At 45.3% G+C, this 23,917-nt stretch overlaps 1 protein-coding gene across 1 annotated transcript in view; it reads right to left on the minus strand.

Annotated features, from left to right (window-relative positions):
• XRN2 (5'-3' exoribonuclease 2) overlaps positions 1–23,917 on the minus strand; it is a 117,785-nt gene that overhangs the window by 89,346 nt on the left and 4,522 nt on the right. Inside the window, exons 2-6 of the mRNA XM_069768927.1 lie at positions 9,738–9,865; positions 9,544–9,655; positions 8,383–8,494; positions 7,187–7,245; positions 6,708–6,797 (exon numbers count right to left, since the gene is read on the minus strand). Coding sequence (XP_069625028.1) covers positions 6,708–6,797; positions 7,187–7,245; positions 8,383–8,494; positions 9,544–9,655; positions 9,738–9,865 — 501 coding nt within the window. The remainder of the gene's footprint in view (positions 1–6,707; positions 6,798–7,186; positions 7,246–8,382; positions 8,495–9,543; positions 9,656–9,737; positions 9,866–23,917) is intronic.

Here is a 23,917-nt window from a genome sequence, read left to right on the forward strand (position 1 = left end):
ACATCCTTAGGGGTGCATGCGATCATCCCCGAAGAAAAGCATCCCGAAGATAAGCATCGATCAAAATGCAGTTATTCCATGGCAGCTAGTCAGGGCAAGAGTCAGGTAACCCACACTCTGCTTTCCCTTTTATCCATGTGCTTAATTCATATCCTCCCATGTTCCTTTACCATCCACGTTCAACACCCAATCGCCCCTCCATCATGACTCATGTACATCAGCATCTCTCTCCTTCCCTCTCCCATGTACAGCTCCCACTTCTCACCTTCCTGAAAAACCTCAGCCCATCTTGCCCAAACACTGCATAAAAAAAAACTTCGCACAATTCCAATACCTACTTGCTCTTTATCTTCCTACTCCTACTGATTTCAGGGGACATCTCCCCCAACCTCAACCCCTATTCTACCTCGTATCATAACCACACTAATCTTACTAATATTACTTGCACTCCTTCATATCCTTTTAATTGTGCCCTTTGGAATCCACGGTTTGTATGTAACTAACATCCTTTTCTGCACAATTACTTTCTGAACTTGTTGGCCCTCACTGAAACCTGGATTCAGGATTCTGACACTGTCTCCCCTGCTGCCATTTCCCATGGTGGCCTATAATTCTCCCATTCCCCGAGACCCATAAACAGACATGGTGGTGGAGTCGGCATACTCCTGTCCCCACAATGCACCTTCCAGGTCATCCCCCCAGTTCCATCACTCATTTCCTTCTTTTGAGGTGCACACCATCAGGCTCTTTCATCCCCTCTCCCTCAGAGTAGCGGTCATATACTGGCCCCCAGGCTCGCCCACCCACTTCCTGGACCATTTCTCTGCCTGGCTGCCTTACTTTATGTCCTCAGAACTCCCAAAGCTTATCCTGGGAGACTTCAACATCCCCATAAACAGCCCCACTTCCAATGAAGGTGGGAATGGAGGGAATCTCGCACACCAGAAGACTTCAAACATTCTAATTTATGGTAAGAACCTATAATTCCGCCCTTCACCTCGCCAAACAGACCTACTTCACCACTCTGATCTCGTCACTATCCAACAACCCCAAGAAACTTTTTGACACCATTCACTCCCTCCTCAGGCCAAAAGCACAAGACCCTATCACAGACATTTGTGCTGATGACCTGGCCTCCCTCTTTATAGAGAACATAGATAATATCCGTCAGGAAATCCGTTCCCAGATACCAAGTGAAGTGACTCCCATCCCTCCCTGCATTTCCCCTGGCTCACTCTCCACATTTGATCCCATCACAGAAGAAGTCTCCAGGCTCCTCTCTTCTTCTCGTCTGACTACATGCACTACTGACCCCATTCCCTCACACCTCCAGTCGCTCTCTCCAGTCGTCACAACTCACCTAACTACAATCTTTAATCTTTCCCTCTCCTCTGGCATTTTCCCCTCTTCCTTCAAACACTATCATTACGCCATTACTAAAGAAACCCTCTCGATCCATCCTGCACAAATAACTACAGACCAGTCTCCAACCTCCCCTTCATCTCTAAACTCTTGGAGCAGCTGGTCTACTCCCACCTTAGTAGTTACCTCTCCACTCACTCCCTCCTAGACCCTTCACAGTCCGGTTTCCGCCCCCTACGCGACAGAAACTGCACTCTTCAAGGCAACCAATGACCTTCTGACAGCAAAGTAACGATGACCACACTCTGCTCATTCTTCTCAACCTTTCTGCAGCTTTCGACACTGTTGACCACCCTCTCCTACTCTCTAGGCTCCAGTCACTTGGAATTAAGGACACTGCTTTCTCCTGGTTCTTTTCCTATCTTTCTGACCGCTCCTTCAGTGTATCGTTCGTTGGCTCCACTTCATCCCCCTTCCTCTCACTGTTGGGGTACCTCAGGGCTCATTCCTTGGCCCCCTTCTCTTCTCCCTCTACACGGCCCCAATTGGACAGACCATCAGCAGATTTGACTTTCAGTACCATCTTTATGCCAATGCCACACAACTATACACATCATCCCCTGATCTTACTCCCGCTGTACTACAGAACGCCAGTGACTGTCTGTCTGCAGTCTCCAACATCATGTCCGCCCTCTATCTGAAACTCAACCTCTCCATAACTGAACTTCCTCTGCTCCCGCCATCTACTAACCTCCTTAAATCTGACATTTCCCTCTCCGTGGGTGGCACCATAATAACGCCTCGGCAGCAGGCGTGCTGTCTGGATGTTATGCTTGATTCCGATCTCTCCTTCACACCCCATATACAATCTCTTGCCGCTTACACCTAAAGAACATCTCTAGAATCCGCCCTTTTCTCACCATAGAAACAAAAACCCTCACAGTCACCTTGATCCACTCCAGCCTGGACTACTGTAACGCTCTATTAATTGGCCTCCCCCTCACTTGACTTTCCCCTCTCCAGTCCATCCTTAATGCAGCAGCCAGGGTCATCTACCTGGCTAATCAGTATTCAGATGCAGCCGCTCTTCGCCAGTGGTTACACTGGCTGCCCATTCATTATAGGATCCAATTCAAAGTACTTGTTCTCACCACAAAGCTCTCCACAGTGCGGCACCCCCTTACATCTCCTCCCTTATTTCTGTCTATCGGCCTAGCCGACCGCTGCGCTCTGCAAATGACTTTCGACTAACCTCTGCACTAATCCATACCTCCCACTCTCGACTCAAAGAATTCTCCGGCGCTGCGCCAATCCTCTGGAATGCTATACCCCAAGAAATTAGAACCATTCACAATTTGCATAATTTTAGGCGCGCCCTCAAAACATATTTGCTCAGAGCGGCCTATCACTTTCCCTAATAAAAGTCATTTTATGTGTAAGGGCGAGTGTGTAGCCCATTAACTATCTCCATCTATCCCCCACCCCCTGAAGATGTCTGGATCATCATTCTAAATAAGCTCCTGTGCTTTGTATCTCCCCTACCTCATTGTAGATTGTAAGCTCTCACAAGCAGGATCATCTTATTGTGCTTTAATTATTGTATTGTTAACGTTGTTACTTATGACTTGTGTTTGAGACTGTTAAACCGTAAAGCGCTGTGGAATATATTGGCGCTATATAAAGATTATTATTATTACTAGATGGCAGCCCGCTTCTAAAGAATCGGGAGTCTAGAATCCATATATACTTGAAATTCGGCAGGAGCTTGAAGAGCAACGTCACTGGGCCCGCCTCCACGCAGTAGAAACTTGCTGTGAGGTAAAAATTCAAAAATCACACCAAAATGGCGGGCGGAGTGTGTCACAGTACGGCACGTTTCTGATTGGTCGCTCGCAGCAGGCGGCAACCAATCAGACACTGGACACTGTTGACGTCACTTAGCTCCGGACATTAGCTCCGGACATTAGCAGGAAGTAGTATTCTAGGCAATTATATATTAGATCCTTGTCCCTCTGTCTATTGTAAGTCTTGTTTGTTCTCCCTACTTTTCAGATTGATAGAAATTTGATTATCTACTACGTATCCAGTTTAATCTGTGTACTTTTTTTTTAATCTTTTTCAAGTCTATAAACCTAAAAATCGTTAAAAAAAACCCTGAAAAATTTCAAAATTACTTTTACTTCCGTTTTCCATTTACCGTATATACTTGTGTATAAGCCGAGTTTTTCAGTACATTTTTTTTGTGCTGAAAACGCCCCCCCCACCTCCCCCCGTCTTATACATGAGTCATTGTCCCAGAAAGACGGAAGGGGAGCGGCTGAACAGCAGGTCACAGAGGCAGAAGCCGGCGGATGCGGCTGAAGTCTGTGTCCGCCACTAAAGAGAAATAATATTCACTGCACTGGCAGTGAATATTCATTTCTCTTACAGCGCGCACAGTTAAAGACGCTGCCGCTGACTTCCAGCAGCTGCCGGGCTCTAACGGGTGCCCGCTCATTAAGGTAATCAATAGTCATCCCTGTCCATTCCCATAGGCGTGCAGTGAATATTCATCACCTTAATGAGAGGGGACACGTGATCGCTCGGCCGGAAGAGCTGCTGGCACCGGATCGAGATGTAGAGAGAGCGTGCAGGAAGGTAAGTAGGATGGGGGGGGGGTTTGTGTGTTTTTTTTTTATAGGAACCATGAGTACAAGGTCAGGGACGGGGGAGCCCTGCCTACAAGGACGGGGGAGCCCTGCCTACAAGGACGGGGGAGCCCTGCCTACAAGGACGGGGGAGCCCTGCCTACAAGGACGGGGGAGCCCTGCCTACAAGGACGGGGGAGCCCTGCCTACAAGGACGGGGGGAGCCCTGCCTACAAGGACGGAGGGAGCCCTGCCTACAAGGACGGGGGAGCCCTGCCTACAAGGACGGGGGAGCCCTGCCTACAAGGACGGGGGGAGCCCTGCCTACAAGGACGGGGGGAGCCCTGCCTACAAGGACGGGGGGAGCCCTGCCTACAAGGACGGGGGAGCCCTGCCTACAAGGACGGGGGGAGCCCTGCCTACAAGGACGGGGGGAGCCCTGCCTACAAGGACTGGGGGAGCCCTGCCTACAAGGACGGGGATGAGGGGACAATGCATACTTGGCTTATACTCGAGTCAATAAGTTTTCCCAGTATTTCGTGGCAAATTCAGGTGCCCTGGTTTATACTTGGGTCGATTTATACACGAGCACATACGTAAGTTTCATCCTTGGCGAAGAGACAATAAATTAAAAAATATACAACTCCGAGTCTCCGTTAAAAAATAATTTTAAAAAAAGTGAGCAAGACGGATTAGTCACGGAAGAAACTTAAACTTAACTGACTTTTTTTTTTTTTTTTAATTTTTTTTAATTTTTATATAGCGCTAACATATTCCGCAGTGCTTTACAGTTTTGCACACATTATCATCACTGTCCCCGATGGAGCTCACAATCTAGATTCCCTATCAGTATGTCTTTAGAATGTGGGAGGAAACCGGAGTACCCGGAGGAAACCCACGCAAACACGGAGAGAACATACAAACTCTTTGCAGATGTTGTCCTGGGTGGGATTCGAACCCAGGACCCCAGCGCTGCAAGGCTGCAGTGCTATCCACTGAGCCACCGTGCTGCCCTTCTTCCAAGGGCACCAACGATGGACCGTTTGGGGCCAGCGACATGGTAGCACTGCTGGTATGAACTGTACGCTCTCATGCTGCTACCACAGCACGCTTTGCCTCTGTGGTTTTGGAGAAGTGCAGGGATACTGAAGCTAGCCCGACAGCTGGATACGATCAATTAAAAGCTGTATAAATAACGTTTGTATAAGCGAGCTCCTTGGCTATGGGTACCGTCACACTATACGATTTACCTACGATCACGACCAGCGATACGACCTGGCCGTGATCGTAGGTAAATCGTAGTGTGGTCACTGGGGAGCTGTCACACAGACAGCTCTCCAGCGACCAACGATGCCGAGGTCCCCGGGTAACCAGGGTAAACATCGGCTTACTAAGCGCAGGACCGCGCTTAGTAACCCAATGTTTACCCTGGTTACCAGCGTAAAAAAACACAAACAGTACATACTTACATTCCGGTGTCTGTCCCTTGCCATCTGCTTCCCGCACTGACTGACTGCCGGCCGTAAAGTGAAAGCACAGCACAGCGGTGACGTCACCGCTGTGCTCTGCTTTCACTTTACGGCCGGCAGTCACTGAGTGCGGGAAGCAGACGGCAAGGGACCTGACGGACACCGGAATGTAAGTATGTGCTGTTTGTTTTTTTTTTACATTTACGCTGGTAACCAGGGTAAACATCGGGTTACTAAGCGCGGCCCTGCGCTTAGGAACCCGATGTTTACCCTGGTTACAAGCGAACGCATCGCTAGATCGCATCGCTAGATCGGTGTCACACACACCGATCTAGCGATGACAGCGGGAGATCCAGCGACGAAAGAAAGTTCCATACGATCTGCTACGACGTACGATTCTCAGCAGGATCCCTGATCGCTGCTGCGTGTCAGACACAGCGATATCGTAACGATATCACTGGAACGTCACGAATCGTACCGTCGTAGCGATCGAAATGGCACTGTGTGACGGTACCCTATGAGACTGGCCATTTCTACCCCTAGGCAACAAGCTGTACAGAACTAAATTAAAAATCCCTCCGTTCTTGAGAAACAATAGGATATTCGATAAGAGGTAAATAGTAAAGTTGCTTGTTTTTACAAGAACTTTGAAACTTAACCTATCCGAAAAGATAAGACAACCCCTTTCTTTTGTAGACAAACAAAAAAAAAGAAACTGCATTGATCCATAGAAATCTTCCAGTATATCACTCTACATAGGGCAGATGCGCAGGAAATTCAGTGCAGACAATCTGTTGCTTAAAAAGAGCATTTCTGAAGCAAAGTCTTCATAATTTGAAGCAACTACTTTAACTGGTTAAAAAAATTGTTAATTTTTTTTTTTATTTATCCAAACAAAACCAGATCAGCTGATCACTTCTAAAAACGCCAGCAATCGGCTGTTCCTGTCCAAGTAAACAGAAGCCCACTAGGGAGATAAAAGCCCCAAACTGGCAGAGGTAAGCAGATTGCAGGGTCGGCATCATTGTTCATGAGAACTACAAGGGACGCTCTGCCCAACAAAATGAATTCATTTGTAGACAAAATGAAAAAAAAATTTTAAGAGGCAAAATCATGAAACACTTGTCAAACACCTCTATAACCATTTTCCCATAAAATTCCAAAAATCAAATAATGCTCCACGTTTTAAACATGAGAAAAAAAACCCCTTCCCCATAGGAAAAACAAAACACAACCCAAATTGACTTACAGTCAGGTTTTTCCAGCCGGGGTCATTATTTAAACGATCTGCAATATAGTAACGAAGACACTTTGCCAAGTTGTCCATGAACTCTGTACCCTATAATAAGAAAAGGAATCTATGTTACTAACTAGTGATGAGCGAGTGTGCTCGTTACGCGAGTTTTCCCAAGCCTGCTGGGGTGTTCTCCGGGTACCTTAGGAGTGCTCGTAGACTATGTTTGTGTCACCGCAGCTGCACGATTTGTGGCCGCTAGACAACCTGAACACATGCAGGGATTGCCTGTTTGTTAGGGATTCCCCACATGTATCCAGGCTGTCTAGCAGCCGAAAATCATGCAGCTGTGGAGACAAAAAATATTCAAGCAAGCCCAAGATACTCAGAGAACACCCGAGCATGCTCGGAAAACTCGCGTAACGAGCACACTCGCTCATCACCATTGATAACATAATAACAGCACATATCTTACTGTCCTCTCTAATACTTACAGGAGTGATACAGTTACTGTCAAATCGCTCTTTCATCTCTTCAGGAGGCAAGTAGCCACCTGAAAAAAAGAAAGTGTGTAAAATGTAAGAGATGTATCTCTATCCACAAAAAAATTAAAACGTAAAAATGTAAAAGTGCAGCAGACACTTTTTCCTGTAAAAACAGACAAACTCATACAAATTTGACATACGATTTTCCCATTAAACTCGATGCACATACAAATGTATATGTGAGTAAGTTTTGTGACAATAGAATTGTTTACACCAAGTACATAAAAAAGTGGTGTAAACAGGCCTTACACCAAGTGGTCATCAGCGGTGCCTCTCTGGCTACGGCAGCATTATTAAAGCATTTTATTCCAAACCCTTCATGGTTGTGGTCACTGTACGAGGACCCCTCAGCCATTGTGCTCAGTTTAACAAACAATTGCACTCCCCATAGATTTACAATTCTGGATAACCTTTTATTTTTGCTATTCTTGGAAATGGAACAATAAACTGACAATTGCATTTTATTCCCCATATTCGCATAGCGTGCACTGTCAGCAGGACACAGTAGGCAGGCATGGATTGCTGTCAGGGTGTATAGGCAAACTCCCTAATGCCAATGGGAATGAAATCATACAGTGTATAATAAAAATAACTATAGCAAAAAATGAATAGTCCTAGAAAGAATAAGACGGAGCACAATGCAGAATTATAAGAAAAGATGGAATTATTATTTAATGGGGGATACAGTATTATTTACAGTACACATCAGTAGCCAAGAGATCCACCAGTTAGGGTGATCAATGAGTGGAACAGGCTGCCACGAGAGGTGGTGAGTTCTCCTTCAATGGAAGTCTTCAAACAGAGGCTGGACAGACATTGTCTGGGATGATTTAGTGAATCCTGCTTTGAGCAGGGGGTTGGACCAGATGACCCAAGAGGTCCCTTCCAACTCTAAGATTCTAGGATTCTTTAGAAGTCATGGAAGTTTCCAGCTGGAGCGGATTTCATGGTCGGTCTGACTGAAGGCTCCCGACCTGAACTTACAGCTTCATGTGTGTCTATGAGGCTGCTAATTTGGGTAGGGAGATAAGCGGTGAGTCCAGGCATTGCGGTCCGAACAGTGACCATGAAATACAATTGTGACACCCAGCCTTACTGTCACAGGGAAGCACATCAGCAGCAACCAGAGTCCCATACAAACATACCTTTAGAGATCACTTCTTCCCGGATGCGGCTTTTCTCCTCTGTCAATTCCACACCTTCTTTGGAAGCCCTAAAACGTCTAGAGCGCTGCTGATTCATCTTCGCTCGCGGTGCCTAGTATATCAAATATAGAATATACCTACTAAATATTGCACATACGAATTGCTCTAGTATAAGGGCGCAGGGAAGGGGAATTCCTTGGAGACAGATGGCGAGATAATAGATGTTTTATCCAGTCTAGAATCTAAAGTTAAACTAATTAACTAACACAAATCCCGTAAAAATTTGCAATACTGAACTATGAAACCATGCAGCCTTAGTGTGTCAGAAAATGAAGTCTACACCAGGAATGAGCGGGCACGGATTCTAGCTATAAACGCATGACCGGTTTTGACCAAAACACCATTTTGCCACGCGATGCAGACCAACTGAGAAAAAAGTTGGGAGAAAGTCACAGACCATACCACTTCACCAAATTTTGGGACCTTGATAAGAAACTGGTATGAAGGGAATGATAAAATTCATCTCTATCCTTTTCATGGACTTTTATGTGGGGTTCTCTAATAAATCAAAATTTCTAATGGACAGATAGGTTGAAGAGGCCATGTACACCTTTGCACAGATTTTTTTTTTAAATTATTTTCTTCCTGAACACAACTTTCTAAATAGTCTTCATAACATTTTTTTCTAAAGCTCATATGAACAAATCCTTAGATACACCAGCAGGAAGGGGGTTGTACACAGATGTCCATAATTTGGACAGGGGAGAAAGCATATGCAGACTCATGGAGGGCAAAGAAAATTGGATAAAGAATAAGACTTAAGTACGTAACTATAGAGGAAATATGTGCAGTTTGGAGCTGTGCCGATATACAAAAGACAGGAAAGACAGCAGCACTCTGGATACACACAGACCTCATATCCATTATATCACTGGGGATATGCTTCCACAAGAGAAAAATCTGAAACTTGGATCAGGCTGCAAACTGTATCAAAGGTTTGATAATAAATGAGAACAAGAAGAAAATTATTCTTCAAGTAAAGTAAAATAAGTCCATAGCCTTTAAGCATGTAGACGATCAGCCCAGTTTTCATGACCTCATTACTCTCTCTAAAGATCTCTCCCTTTTCTTGTCAGCTCTACACAAATGGAAGACACTTACCACACCATCTATAGCCATGTACAGTAACCTCCTTGGCCGCACTATATTAAACAATCTATCAATGTATTCAAAAATGGCCACCATCATCTCATCTTCATTTTTAGGTGCTGGTCTGTAATCAGACAAGAGAAATATATATTACGACCCCATTCTTCATGTCATAAAAAGCAAGGAAAAAAAATGAAGATATTTACTTATCCTCCGGATGAGTACACGGATGAATGATGCCGTTCATATCCAAATACAAGTTATCAAACTCCACCTCATTTGGGTTTGGCTTGCTGCTATCGATTGGTATCTTGATGCCATTGCAATCTTTAGGCTTGGGGAAGAGGTGGAAACAAACAAGAAAAAAAAAAGGAAATTAATTTGTTTGCATGGCATTCAAAATCCTGTACAATCGTGAAAAAAGAAATGCATTTTTAAACAGCAATGCTATAACGTATGTCATTAATGGGATACAGGGCATCTCTGAGGACTGATTTGTTAGTAAACCATCTAGTAACAGATTTTCAAACTCAAAAAGGTTGTGGCAGAAGTCAGTAATAGTTGTTCCTTTCAATCACATTTCTTCTGTGTCTGTAGTTTGCAACAAAAAACAAAACAAAGTTATACTCCTCTCCCCTGGTCTACCGGCGAGTCTCCGCTGCTGTGCCAGTGTCTGGTATTGGCTGCGAAGCTTACAAGACGCCAACAGCGTTGCAGCCAGTCAGTGAGCTCAGCAGCTCTGAGCGGGGAGCGGGGCCTACATGGAACAACTCATTAGAGCGGCTGCGATCACAGATTGGCTGCGGCAATGACAAGACGACGTCAGCGCCACAGCGAACAGACACCGAGGGCAATGCTGGAGACTACAGATAAACAGGGCGGTTTATTTCCTTGCAAATTGAAGCAAGACGAAAACGTTAAAAGGAAACGAAACAATTCCTTAAACTTTTATAAGAGCATAAAACACGAACAAAATATATATTACCTATTGTTATTGATGGCTCCTGCGTTATATATCGTTATATGTCATTGTACCAGTGTCTGATGAGTGGTGACCAGTGAAAAGAGATTTCCACAGAACATTAAGCATCATCTTTTACATATAGGTGAAGGATGACCCTGGAGAGATCATGCAGAATCCCAGCACATGTGAAGGATCCTGCACCTCTCCACCCCGCCTGACACCACTATTCTGTCAGGCGGATCATGTAATGGTCTCCCAACTTCCAATGTGACATCAGGTCAGTTTGGTACATTTCTACATAGACGTCCCCTGTCCACACGGGCCCAGGGAGGCACGGCAATTGAGAGGATGTGGTCCATGCAGTCACTGAAGTGGCATCACACTCGCTCATAACCCTGACAGGCTCCTTTCACTACCACCAGTGAAACAGAGCGCTGCCAGCTCGGTAGGACTGCCACCAGTTAGAAATAAGCCCAGTCCATTAACAAGATTATATCTGGCCAGAAACAAGTCCTGGTAGCATTGAAAGTTAAACCAAGAAACGGACGTGTGGATTCATTGTTCGAGATAAAAGAGCAGACCAAGATTAAATTATGTATCGCCTTAAGGGCACACTAGATAATACACAATGGTTATACATATACAGGTCCTTCTCAAAAAATTAGCATATAGTGTTAAATTTCATTATTTACCATAATGTAATGATTACAATTAAACTTTCATATATTATAGATTCATTATCCACCAACTGAAATTTGTCAGGTCTTTTGTTGTTTTAATACTGATGATTTTGGCATACAACTCCTGATAACCCAAAAAACCTGTCTCAATAAATTAGCATATCAAGAAAAGGTTCTCTAAACGACCTATTACCCTAATCTTCTGAATCAACTAATTAACTCTAAACACATGCAAAAGATACCTGAGGCTTTTATAAACTCCCTGCCTGGTTCATTACTCAAAACCCCCATCATGGGTAAGACTAGCGACCTGACAGATGTCAAGAAGGCCATCATTGACACCCTCAAGCAAGAGGGTAAGACCCAGAAAGAAATTTCTCAACAAATAGGCTGTTCCCAGAGTGCTGTATCAAGGCACCTCAATGGTAAGTCTGTTGGAAGGAAACAATGTGGCAGAAAACGCTGTACAACGAGAAAAGGAGACCGGACCCTGAGGAAGATTGTGGAGAAGGACCGATTCCAGACCTTGGGGAACCTGAGGAAGCAATGGACTGAGTCTGGTGTGGAAACATCCAGAGCCACCGTGCACAGGCGTGTGCAGGAAATGGGCTACAGGTGCCGCATTCCCCAGGTAAAGCCACTTTTGAACCATAAACAGCGGCAGAGGCGCCTGACCTGGGCTACAGAGAAGCAGCACTGGACTGTTGCTAAGTGGTCCCAAGTACTTTTTTCTGATGAAAGCAAATTTTGCATGTCATTCGGAAATCAAGGTGCCAGAGTCTGGAGGAAGACTGGGGAGAAGGAAATGCCAAAATGCCTGAAGTCCAGTGTCAAGTACCCACAGTCAGTGATGGTGTGGGGTGCCATGTCAGCTGCTGGTGTTGGTCCACTGTGTTTCATCAAGGGCAGGGTCAATGCAGCTAGCTATCAGGAGATTTTGGAGCACTTCATGCTTCCATCGGCTGAAATGCTTTATGGAGATGAAGATTTCATTTTTCAGCACGACCTGGCACCTGCTCACAGTGCCAAAACCACTGGTAAATGGTTTACTGACCATGGTATTACTGTGCTCAATTGGCCTGCCAACTCTCCTGACCTGAACCCCATAGAGAATCTGTGGGATATTGTGAAGAGAAAGTTGAGAGACGCAAGACCCAACACTCTGGATGAGCTTAAGGCCACTATTGAAGCATCCTGGGCCTCCATAACATCTCAGCAGTGTCACAGGCTGATTGCCTCCATGCCACGCCGCATTGAAGCAGTCATTTCTGCCAAAGGATTCCCGACCAAGTATTGAGTGCATAACTGAACATTATTATTTGATGGTTTTTTTGTTTGTTATTAAAAAACACTTTTATTTGATTGGATGGGTGAAATATGCTAATTTATTGAGACAGGTTTTTTGGGTTATCAGGAGTTGTATGCCAAAATCATCAGTATTAAAACAATAAAAGACCTGACAAGTTTCAGTTGGTGGATAATGAATCTATAATATATGAAAGTTTAATTGTAATCATTACATTATGGTAAATAATGAAATTTAACACTATATGCTAATTTTTGGAGAAGGACCTGTACTAGACGGTGGCCCGATTCTAACGCATCGGGTATTCTAGAATATGTATGTATGTATGTATGTATGTATGTATGTATGTATGTATGTATGTATGTATGTATGTATGTATGTATGTATATATATATATATATATATATATATATATATAGCAGCCACATAGTATATAGCACAGGCCATCACATATTGTAGAATACCCAATGCGTTAATACAGGCCACGCAGTACATAACACTGCCCACGCAGTATACCACAACACTGCCCACGCAGTATACCACAACACTGCCCACGCAGTATACCACAACACTGCCCACGCAGTATACCACAACACTGCCCACGCAGTATACCACAACACTGCCCACGCAGTATACCACAACACTGCCCACGCAGTATACCACAACACTGCCCACGCAGTATACCACAACACTGCCCACGCAGTATACCACAACACTGCCCACGCAGTATACCACAACACTGCCCACGCAGTATACCACAACACTGCCCACGCAGTATACAACACTGCCCACGTAGTATACAACACTGCCCACGTAGTATACAACACTGCCCACGTAGTATATAGCAGCCATGTAGTATATAATGCAGCATATAACACAGCCCATGTAGTATTTAGCAGTGTGGGCACCATATCCCTGTTAAAAAAAAAATTAAAATAAAAAATAGTTCTATACTCACCCTCTGTCGTCCAGCGAAGCTCTGTCGATGCACACGCGGCTGCCGCCATCTTTCGTTCCCAGGATGCATTGCGAAATTACCCAGATGACGTAGCGGTCTCGCGAGACCGCTAAGTATTCTGGGTAATTACGCAATTCATCTCTGGGAACGGAAGCTGGCGGCAGCCGCGCGCGCCTCGGCGAAAGACGGAAAGTGAGAATAGCAGGTTTTTTGTTTTTTTATTTTTAACATTAGATCTTTTTACTATTGATGCTGCATAGGCAGCATCAATAGTAAAAAGTTGGGAACACAGGGTTAATAGCAGCGTTAACGGAGTGCGTTACCCATGGCATAACGCCGTCCGTTAACGCTGTCATTAACCCTGTGTGAGCGCTGACTGGAGGGGAGTATGGAGCCGGCGCCGGACACTGACTGGACGGGAGTAGGGCAGGGACTAATTCTCGGCTGGGCTGTGCCCGTCGCAGATTGGTCGCGGCAGACAGGACAGGCAGCTGGCGAGACCAAGCAGCGACGCGGGATTTCCGTGACGGAAGTTGCAGACAGACAGACAGAAAGACGGAAGTACCCCTTAGACAATTATATAGTAGATAATAGTCATGTGCAAATACAGACAGTGGTAGGACAAAAGACATAAGCAGAATATACACTGTTCAAAAAAATAAAGGGAACACTTAAACAACAGAATATAACATCAAGTAAATCAAACTTCTGTGAAATCAAACTGTCCACTAAGGAAGCAACACTGTTTGACTATCAATTTCATATGCTCAAAAGGGATCAAAAATGAAGATATTCTATCAAATACCCCCACCATGCTCAAACCCCAAATAGGGGAGCTGCCAAGGGAGACATTTAATTTTTATTGTCACAACGGAGACTCCTCAAAATAGCGAAATGAAGGAAAAGATGGAGTTCAAGTCCATACATAAATCTTATTTATTTTACAAAGGTAACAACCATAGCCAAAGACATACAAAGATAATATTTTCAAGTAAACATTATATATACAAATACAAAAAGAGGGTGAATGTAGCAAAAGATGGAAACAGACACCTTATGGGAAATCCTAATGCCCAGTAATTAACTCTTAAAGTGCATAGTGCAATGAAATCAAAGGGTCAAGGACCAGGTAGTGTGAGGCTCCCCTACCGATCTATCAAGCTAATTTAATATCAGGTCAATAATCCACAAGCCAGATAGAGGGAACCGCCATAAATCCATATCGGTCCTTACCCAGATGATAGGCAACTAGGATACCCCACGCGGTGGCCCCCAACGCGCGTTTCGCGTCAGCTTCGTCAGGGCGCGTTGGGGCCACCGCATGGGGTATCCTAGTTGCCTATCATCTGGGTAAGGACCGATATGGATTTATTTATGCCGGTTCCCTCTATCTGGCTTGTGGATTATTGACCTGATCTGGGTCATTTAGCCTGTACTTATATTAAATTAGCTTGATAGATCGGTAGGGGAGCCTCACACTACCTGGTCCTTGACCCTTTGATTTCATTGCACTATGCACTTTAAGAGTTAATTACTGGGCAATTTCATATGCTGTTGTGCAAATGAAATAGACAGACGGAAATTATTGGCAATTATCAAAGGAGTGATTGTGCAGGTTGGGTCCACAGACCACATCTCAGTACCAATGCTTTCTGGCTGATGTTTTGATCACTTTTGAATGTTGGTTGTGCTTTCCCACTCGTGGTAGCATAAGGCTACTTTCACACTAGCGTCGGAATTCGGCCGTCGCATTGCGTCGGGCTGAGATTCCGACGCTAGCGTTGTTAGCACCGCAAAACGGGTGCTGCGGATGCATTCTCCGGCGCATCCGCTGCCCCATTGTGAGGTGCGGGGAGGTAGGGGCGGAGTTCCGGCCGCGCATGCGCGGTCAGAAAAAGCGGTCCGTCTGGAGCAAAAAGCGTTACATTTAACGTTTTTTGCTCCCGGCGGTCCGCCACAACACGGCGCAACCATCGCACGACGGTTGCGACGTGTGTCAATGTCGCAATGCGTCGGTAATGTTACGCTATGGGGCAAAAACGCATCCTGCAAACAAATTTGCAGGATGCGTTTTTCTCCTAAACGACGCATTGCGATGTATTAAAAATAACGCCAGTGTGAAAGTACCCTAAGACGGACTCTACAACCCACATAAGTGGCTCAGGTAGTGCAGCTCATCCAAGATGGCACATCAATGCGAGCTGTAGCAAGAAGGTTTGCTGTGTGTCAGCGTAGTGTTCAGAGGCTGGAGGCACTACCAGGAGACGTGGAGGGGGCCGTAGGAGGGCAACAACCCAGCAGCAGGACCGCTACCTCAGCCTTTGTGCAAGGAGGAGCACAGCTAGTCTTGCAAAATGACCTCCAGCAGGCCACAAATGTGCAAAACCACTCCATTATTGAGCGTGTCTTGATAATAGCCAATAATTTCCATCTGCTGTGTATTCCATTTGCACAACAGCATGTGAAATTGATTGTCAATCAGTGTTGCTTTTTAAGTGGACAGTTTGACTTCGCAGAAGTTTCATTTACTTGGGAGTTATATTCTGTTTAACCCCTTCACGACATGCGCCGTACATCTACGGCGCATGCCGTGAATCCCCCTTTGATATGGGCTCCGGCGGTGAGCCCACATCAAAGTCGCGACATGTCAGCTGTTTTGTACAGCTGACATGTGCGCGCAATAGCGGCGGGTGAAATCGCTATTCACCCGCCGCTATTAACCTGTTAAATGCCGCTGTCAAACACAGACAGCGGCATTTAACTACCGCATCCGGCCGGGCGGCCGGATATGACGTCATCGCCGACCCCCGTCACATGATCGGGGGTCGGCGATGCATCAGGAAGGTAACCATAGAGGTCCTTTAGACCTCTATGGTTACTGATGCAGGTCTGCTGTGAGCGCCCCCCTGTGGTCGGCGCTCACAGCACACCTGCATTTCTGCTACATAGCAGCGATCTGATGATCGCTGCTATGTAGCAGAGCCGATCAGGCTATGCCAGCTTCTAGCCTCCCATGGAGGCTATTGAAGCATGGCACAAGTTAAAAAAAAATGTTTTTAAAAATATGAAAAAAATATGAAAAATATAAAAGTTTAAATCACCCCCCTTTCGCCCCATCCTAAATAAAACAAAAAAAAAACCAAACCTACACGTATTTGGTATCGCCGTGTTCAGAATCGCCCGATCAATTAAAAAAAAGCATTAACCTGATCGCTAAACGGCGTAGCGAGAAAAAAATCCGAAACGCCAGAATTGCGTTTTTTTTGGTCGCCGCGACATTGCATTAAAATGCAATAACGGGCAATCAAAAGAACGTATCTGCGCAAAAATCGTATCATTAAAAACGTCATCTCGGCACACAAAAAATAAGCCCTCACCCGACCCCAGATCACGAAAAATGGAGACGCTACGGGTATCGGAAAATGGCACTTTTTTTTTTTTTTTTTAGCAAAGTTTGGAATTTTTTTTCACCACTTAGATAAAAAATAACCTAGTCATGTTAGGTGTCTATGAACTCGTAATGACCTAGAGAATCATAATGGCAGGCTAGTTTTAGCATTTAGTGAACCTAGCAAAAAAGCCAAACAAAAAACAAGTGTGGGATTGCACTTTTTTTGCAATTTCACCACACTTGGAATTTTTTTCCTGTTTTCTAGTAAAAGACATGGTAAAACCAATGGTGTCGTTCAAAAGTACAACTTGTCCCGCAAAAAATAAGCCCTCACATGGCCATATTGACGGAAAAATAAAAAAAGTTATGGCTCTGGGAAGGAGGGGAGTGAAAAACGAAAACGCAAAAATGAAAAAGGGCCGCGACTTGAAGGGGTTAAGTACTCCCTTTATTTTTTTGAGCAGTGTATAATATTAATGGGGTATATCACCACCAAACTTCAAATGTAGCTAGATATTTCTATTGCGTAATTAGAAAAATCATGCCATACATTTCAGTAGCGTAATTGCAAAAAAGAAAAAAAAAAAACACAACCCATCTCATGTTTACGAAAAATGTCTAGACTCAAATCCCTGTTCCTTTGCACTGACACTGGGAGAGCCCGGGGGCATACTCAGTTCATGTGTCACCGCTGTGCTCTGCTTTACGGCCGGCGCTGACAGTCAGTGCGGGAAGCTGACGCGGGGGACGTGACAGACATCGGAATGTGAGCATGTAGTGTTTTTTTTTTTACTTTTACAATGGTAACCAGGGTAAATATCGGGTTACTAAGCGTGGCCCTGCACTTAGTAACCCGATGTTTACCCTGGTTACCCGGGGACTTCAGCATCGTTGAAGACAGTTTCAACGATGCCGAAGTTGTTCCCCTGATCGTTGGTCGCTGGAGAGAGCTGTCTGTGTGACAGTTCCCCAGTGACCACACAACGACTTACCAACGATCACGGCCAGGTCGTATCACTGGTCGTGATCGTTGTTAAGTCGTTTAGTGTAACGGTACCTATAGGGCTAAATATAATCAATAGTAATACTGCTGCACTTGGGAAGAGATTGTGCTGAAGGGATCGTGTATAGGACAGGACTAGGTGAATTGTACATCCTTTATGCTGCAGCCTGCAACTCATACTAAAAACCACTTCCCAGTGTTATTTTTGCTTTTAATCCTGCAAATTGTTCTGAGGAAAGGAAAATATTATACACTTTTTACTGCAGCAGTTGTGCATCAAAAGCATACAGCCGGACTTGGTTGGATCTCAATAGCATCACTATATTGATATTTTAGTCTCATATGTCCATCTGAGGTGTGAAAATTTTCCTGCCATTGTAATACTGCAATTTTTTTTGAGTAGTGAAATTTATACAGCATTTATAGTACTAAAGTTTGTCCTCAAACTCCCCCATCCCCCAAAAATAAGTAGTTTGCAGTATCAAGATAGCAAAGTGATATATTTAACAGTCTTGCACATCTGAAGTGGGTAAATTTTGCTGGCATTGTAAGAGTGCAATCTTTTTTTTCATGACATGTTTTACAGCATTTATCGTGCTGCAGTTGTGCCTCTAAACACACACAAAAAAAAACACATTAGGTTACAAATAGGATTGCTATATTGATGCTGCAGTCTCATACGTCAATCTGTAGTGGGCACATTTTTCTGGCAGTGCAATACTGCCTGCAAAGTTATCTCAACAGGGATATATCATATATACCGTATATACTCGAGTATAAGCCGACCCGAGTATAAGTCGACCCCCCTAATTTTGCCACAAAAAACTGGGAAAACTTATTGACTCGAGTATAAGCCTAGGGTGGAAATGCAGCATTTACCGGTGAATTTCAAAAATAAAAATAGATCATTATTTCCCCATAGCTGTGCCATATAGTGCGCTGCACCGTTCATATTTCCCCATAGCTGTGCCCCATATAGTCCTCTGCCCCATACAGTGCTCTGCACCGTTCATTTTGTCCCATAGCTGTGCCCCATACTGTGCTCTGCACCGTTCATTATTGCCCCATATCTGTGCCCCATATACAATGCTCTGTACCGTTCATTTTGTCCCATAGCTGTGCCCCATATAGTGCTCTGCACCGTTCATTTTGTCCCATAGCTGTGCCCCATATAGTGCTCTGCACCGTTCATTTTGTCCCATAGCTGTGCCCCATATAGTGCTCTGCACCGTTCATTATTGTCCCATATCTGTGCCCCATATACAATGCTCTGCATCGTTCATTTTGTCCCATATCTGTGCCCCATATATGCTCTGCACCGTTCATTTTGTCCCATATCTGTGCCCCATATAGTGCTCTGCACCGTTCATTTTGTCCCATAGCTGTGCCCCATATAGTGCTCTGCACCGTTCATTTTGTCCCATAGCTGTGCCCCATATAGTGCTCTGCACCGTTCATTATTGTCCCATATCTGTGCCCCATATATGCTCTGCACCGTTCATTATTGCCCCATATCTATGCCCCATATATGCTCTGCACCGTTCATTTTGTCCCATAGATGCTCCACATAAATCTGTGCCGCTGCTGCTGCAATAAAAAAAAAAAAAACACACACATACTCACCTCTCTTGATTGCAGCTCCCAGCGTCCGGTCCCGGCGTCTCTGCGCTGACTGATCAGGCAGAGGGCGCCGCGCACACTATACGCGTCATCGCGCCCTCTGACCTGAACAGTCAGAGCGCAGACGCCGGGAAGATGGAGGCGCCGGGAAGATGGAGCGACGCCCGGCGGCTGGAACGCGGACAGGTGAATATAAAATACTTACCTAGTCCCAGCGATCCTGACGCTCCCCGCCTGTCACAGCTGTCTTCGGTGCCGCAGCCTCTTTATCAGCGGTCGCCAGCACCGCTGATTAGAGAAATGAATACGCGGCTCCACCTCCCATTCATTTTTCTAATGAGCGGTCCCACGTGACCGCTGAAGAGGGGAAGAACTGCAGCACCGAAGACCGTGGGACGGCAGGGAAAGCGCCAGGATCGCTGGGACTAGGTAAGTATACCTCAGCGCCCTCACCCGCCGACCCTGCCACCCACCTTGACTCGAGTATAAGCAGAGAGTGGCACTTTCAGCCCAAAAATTTGGGCTGAAAATCTCGGCTTATACTCGAGTATATACGGTAATTTAAAATGGACAAGTCACGTAGTAAGAGATGGGGAAGTGGACGCGATGCTGATGGTGAGCGCCGAGGCTGTGGGCAAAGTGAATCTGTGCCTGGTGTAGGAGCACAACAAACAATTTAGATTCCTGACCCACTTTATAGGGGGGCGCGGAACACTCTTGAAGCCAGACCAGTGTGAAAAGGTTGTTGGATGGATAGCATAGCAGATAATGCTTCCCATCAAGAGGAGGGGGTAAATTTCTTTGGTACATTCTAACCAGGTAATAAAACAGCTTTTTGGGTATATGAACACATTGCAGATTTGCTGTATCTCTTGGCAGAAAATGCAGGTAAGAATCCATGCGTTTTTAAAGCGGATTTTCACGCTTTTTTAATGTGGATTTGTATGCGTTTTGCAAGCTACATAAAGATCTATTTAACAAAACAAAAACAAAAAAAAAGAATTGTGATGTAATTTCTTGTCCAACCTCTTCATTTACATACTCCATTGAACAATAATGTTTACACACACAGATAGATGATATATGGACAGATAGATATGGGATAGAAAGATCCATCTATCTATCTATCATCCATAGATAGATAGATAGAGAGATAGATAGATAGATAGATAGATAGATAGATAGATAGATAGATAGATAGATAGATAGATAGATAGATAGATAGATAGATAGATAGATAGATAGATAGCCCAATGTATAGTAATAAACATAATAAAATGGTACATAAAGAGTTAAATAAAGACACAATCTGCGTTAGGCCGGGGTCACACTTGCGAGAAAGTCGCACGAGTCCCGCACCTTAATGCCTGGCACTGCCACAGGCATTCTGGACCGGAGCGTTGAGCTGCATAGAAATACATGCAGCCGCACACTGGTCCGAAGTGTCGGAGTCTGTGCCGGGTATTGAGGTGCGAGACTCATGCGAATTTCTCACAAGTGTGACCCCGGCTTTAAACGCAATATCCGTTTAATTTAAAAAAAAAAATTTTGAAACAAAAAATGGCTTAGGCTCCCGCGCAATTTTCTGCGCCAGAGAGGGAAAGCCAGCAACTGGGGGACGATGTTTATAGCCTGGGAAGGGGTTAATACCCATGGATCTTCCCAGGCTATGAATCTCAGCCCGTAGCTGTATATTTAGCCTTTACTGGCTATTAAAATAGGGGGACCCCCCCACCAAAAAAGAAAAAAAAAAAAAAAAAAGATATGGGGTCCCTCTATAATTAATAGCCAGGAAAGCCAGAAAAATAATAAACCAACAAATACTCCCTGGGCCGACGCAGTTCATTTAACGAGTGGCCCACGACGATCTACCCTATAGAGCTGTCACATCAGGAGATGTGACTGCTCTATAGGCTTGCAGTGACACACTAACAGTGGATAATGGCTCCAGTAGTGTTATCGCTTAGGGTTCAATGGGCTCTCACTTTACGGCACTGCTGCGTGAGAATTCTCCCACGCAGCGGTGCCACAAGTGACAGTATGAACTCTGCACTCACAGCAGCGGAGGGATACAGTGCAGAGGATTACCTCTTGTCATTTTATCACCGGAGCCCCTGGAGAGCAGTCACATCTGCCAATGTGACAGCTCTGCACGTGAGATCGTTGTGGGACACTCGTTATTACATGGATTACATCATAACAGGGAGCACACTGTTGGTTTATTATTTATTTATTTTTACAGGTGATTAAGGGCTTCGGGGGACTAGGTGATTGGTGAGTATGTACTGTATGTTTTATCTACTGTTTGTCTATGTGTACGTGTTTTTTTCCACACTTGAATACAGTAGCCAGATGACGGGACTACTACTGTCCCATCATCCGGCTAGCTGTCACTGTAGCAGGCATAACGGGCTGGGACTAGTAGTCCCATCGGACGATACCTACCTACACACAGCCGTGCATGCCCACACAGGTGCGCCCACACAGCCGCACACGCCCACACACTACCTCCTCCCGATTTGCAGCGTTTCTTGCAGGCATAAACGCGGTGTAACGTAGTCCGTTAAGGCCGCCATTGACTGCAATATCGGACGCATCGCTAGCGCACGCCCACAATGGGCGTGCGCTAGGGATGTGCCGTCATTGAGTGACGGACCCCGAGACGCGGGCTGCAGCATTTCCGGGTCCGTCACTGCTAGCGCAGATAGAGCTAGCAGATGCTCTATCTGCCCTAGCACAAAGTAAACGACGGCACTTGCATTACAGCAGCCCGTTCGCGTATGTGCTGAATGGGCTGCTGCTAGCGCAGTGTGAGCCCGGCCTAAGGGTGTTGTTGCACACCAGAAACGAATCAGGCTTTGAGGTCTTTTTAAACCTTTTAGAACTGTCTAAATAAAAAGAAGTTGTTTTATCACATGTTTGTTAGGTGTTCTCACTTCCTCTTTACTATGGCTGCTATCACCAGCGGATACGGCACCCACCGGTTGAACTCCTGTTTAGAACTGAAGTCAACATGGTGAGCTTTACCCACCCTCTCCCTCTTTGCCTTCAAATGCTCCCATTCACTTTGCCAGCACCACCCTGTCTACCACCCGGAAAAAGGTCTTCGGACCGAAACGTCGCCACAGGAGGCAGAATAAAATGTAAGGCTTGATTTTCACCATTGTCTGAGGCGCGGTCTTTTGATCTATTGTTATACCACACGGTCCAGTCTCAGTAGCTGTGAGGGTATGTGCACACGTCAGGATTTCTTGCAGAAATTTTCCTAACAAAAACCGGACATTTCTGCCAGAAATCCGCATGCGTTTTTACCGCGATTTTGACGCGTTTTTTGTGCGTTTTTCCCAAATGCATAGAATTGCGGGGAAAACGCAGAAAATCCGCAAAAATAATGAACATGCTCATTTTTTTACCGCGATGCGTTTTTTTCGCGGAAAAAACGCATCCATGTGCACAAAACATGCAGAATGCATTCTAAATGATAGAATGCATAATGTATGCGTTTTAATGAGTTTTTATAACGTTTTTAGCGCGAAAAAAACGCGAAAAAACCTGAACGTGTGCACATGGCCTGATTCTGTACCACATAATCCTCACTCTTATCCTCCTTCTTCCCACCATGCAGAGCGACCAGAGAGAAGTGAATGCACACTTGGGCCTCTGAAGAGCTGTTCACATTTCCATTTATATATTCTGACTTCTCGCCATTCCAGTTTCAAGCAGGACACGAGGAGATCGCATGTAGCAATGCCCAAATATTTGAGTAGCCACGCTCACAAGAAGGTGATGGTGGAAAATCGCAATTACCATATATACACGAGTATAAGCCGAGACCCCTAATTCTTTCACAAAAAAACAGGGAAAATGTAATGACTCGAGTAAAAGCCTACGGAAGGAAATGCAGCAGCTACTGGTAAATTTCAAAAATAAAAATAGATACCAATAAAAGTAAAATTAGTTGAGACATCAGTAGGTTAAGTGGTTTTTTTTCGAATATCCATATTGAATCAGGAGCCCCATATAAAGCTCCATATACCGTATTTTTCAGACTACAAGACGCACTTTCCCCCCCCCCCAAAAGGGGGGAAAATTGGGGGTGCGTCTAATAGTCGCAATGCAGGCTTACCATGGCGGCAGAGGTGCGGGGATGAGGAGGCGCAGTAAGCGGGGTCCCTTTCTCCGGTGAGGTGATGCAGCAGCAGCCGCCCGGTAAGCAGCAGAGCCGGGTGAATCCTGTTGTTATCGGTGGGGGCGGCCATTTTCCTGAAGCCGCGCGTGCGCAGATGAAGCGCTCTGCTTCCTGGGGCTTCAGGAAAATGGCCGCCGCGATCTCCATCTGCGAAAGGCGGCCTCCCACGGCCATTTTCCTGAAGCCCCGGAAAGCAGAGCACTTCATCTGCGCACGTGCGGCTTCAGGAAGATGGCCGCCCCCACCGATAACAACAGGATTTACCCGGCTCTGCT

Source organism: Ranitomeya imitator, chromosome 5 (genome assembly GCF_032444005.1).
Source record: "Ranitomeya imitator isolate aRanImi1 chromosome 5, aRanImi1.pri, whole genome shotgun sequence".
In the NCBI taxonomy this organism is placed as follows: Eukaryota; Metazoa; Chordata; class Amphibia; order Anura; family Dendrobatidae; genus Ranitomeya; species Ranitomeya imitator.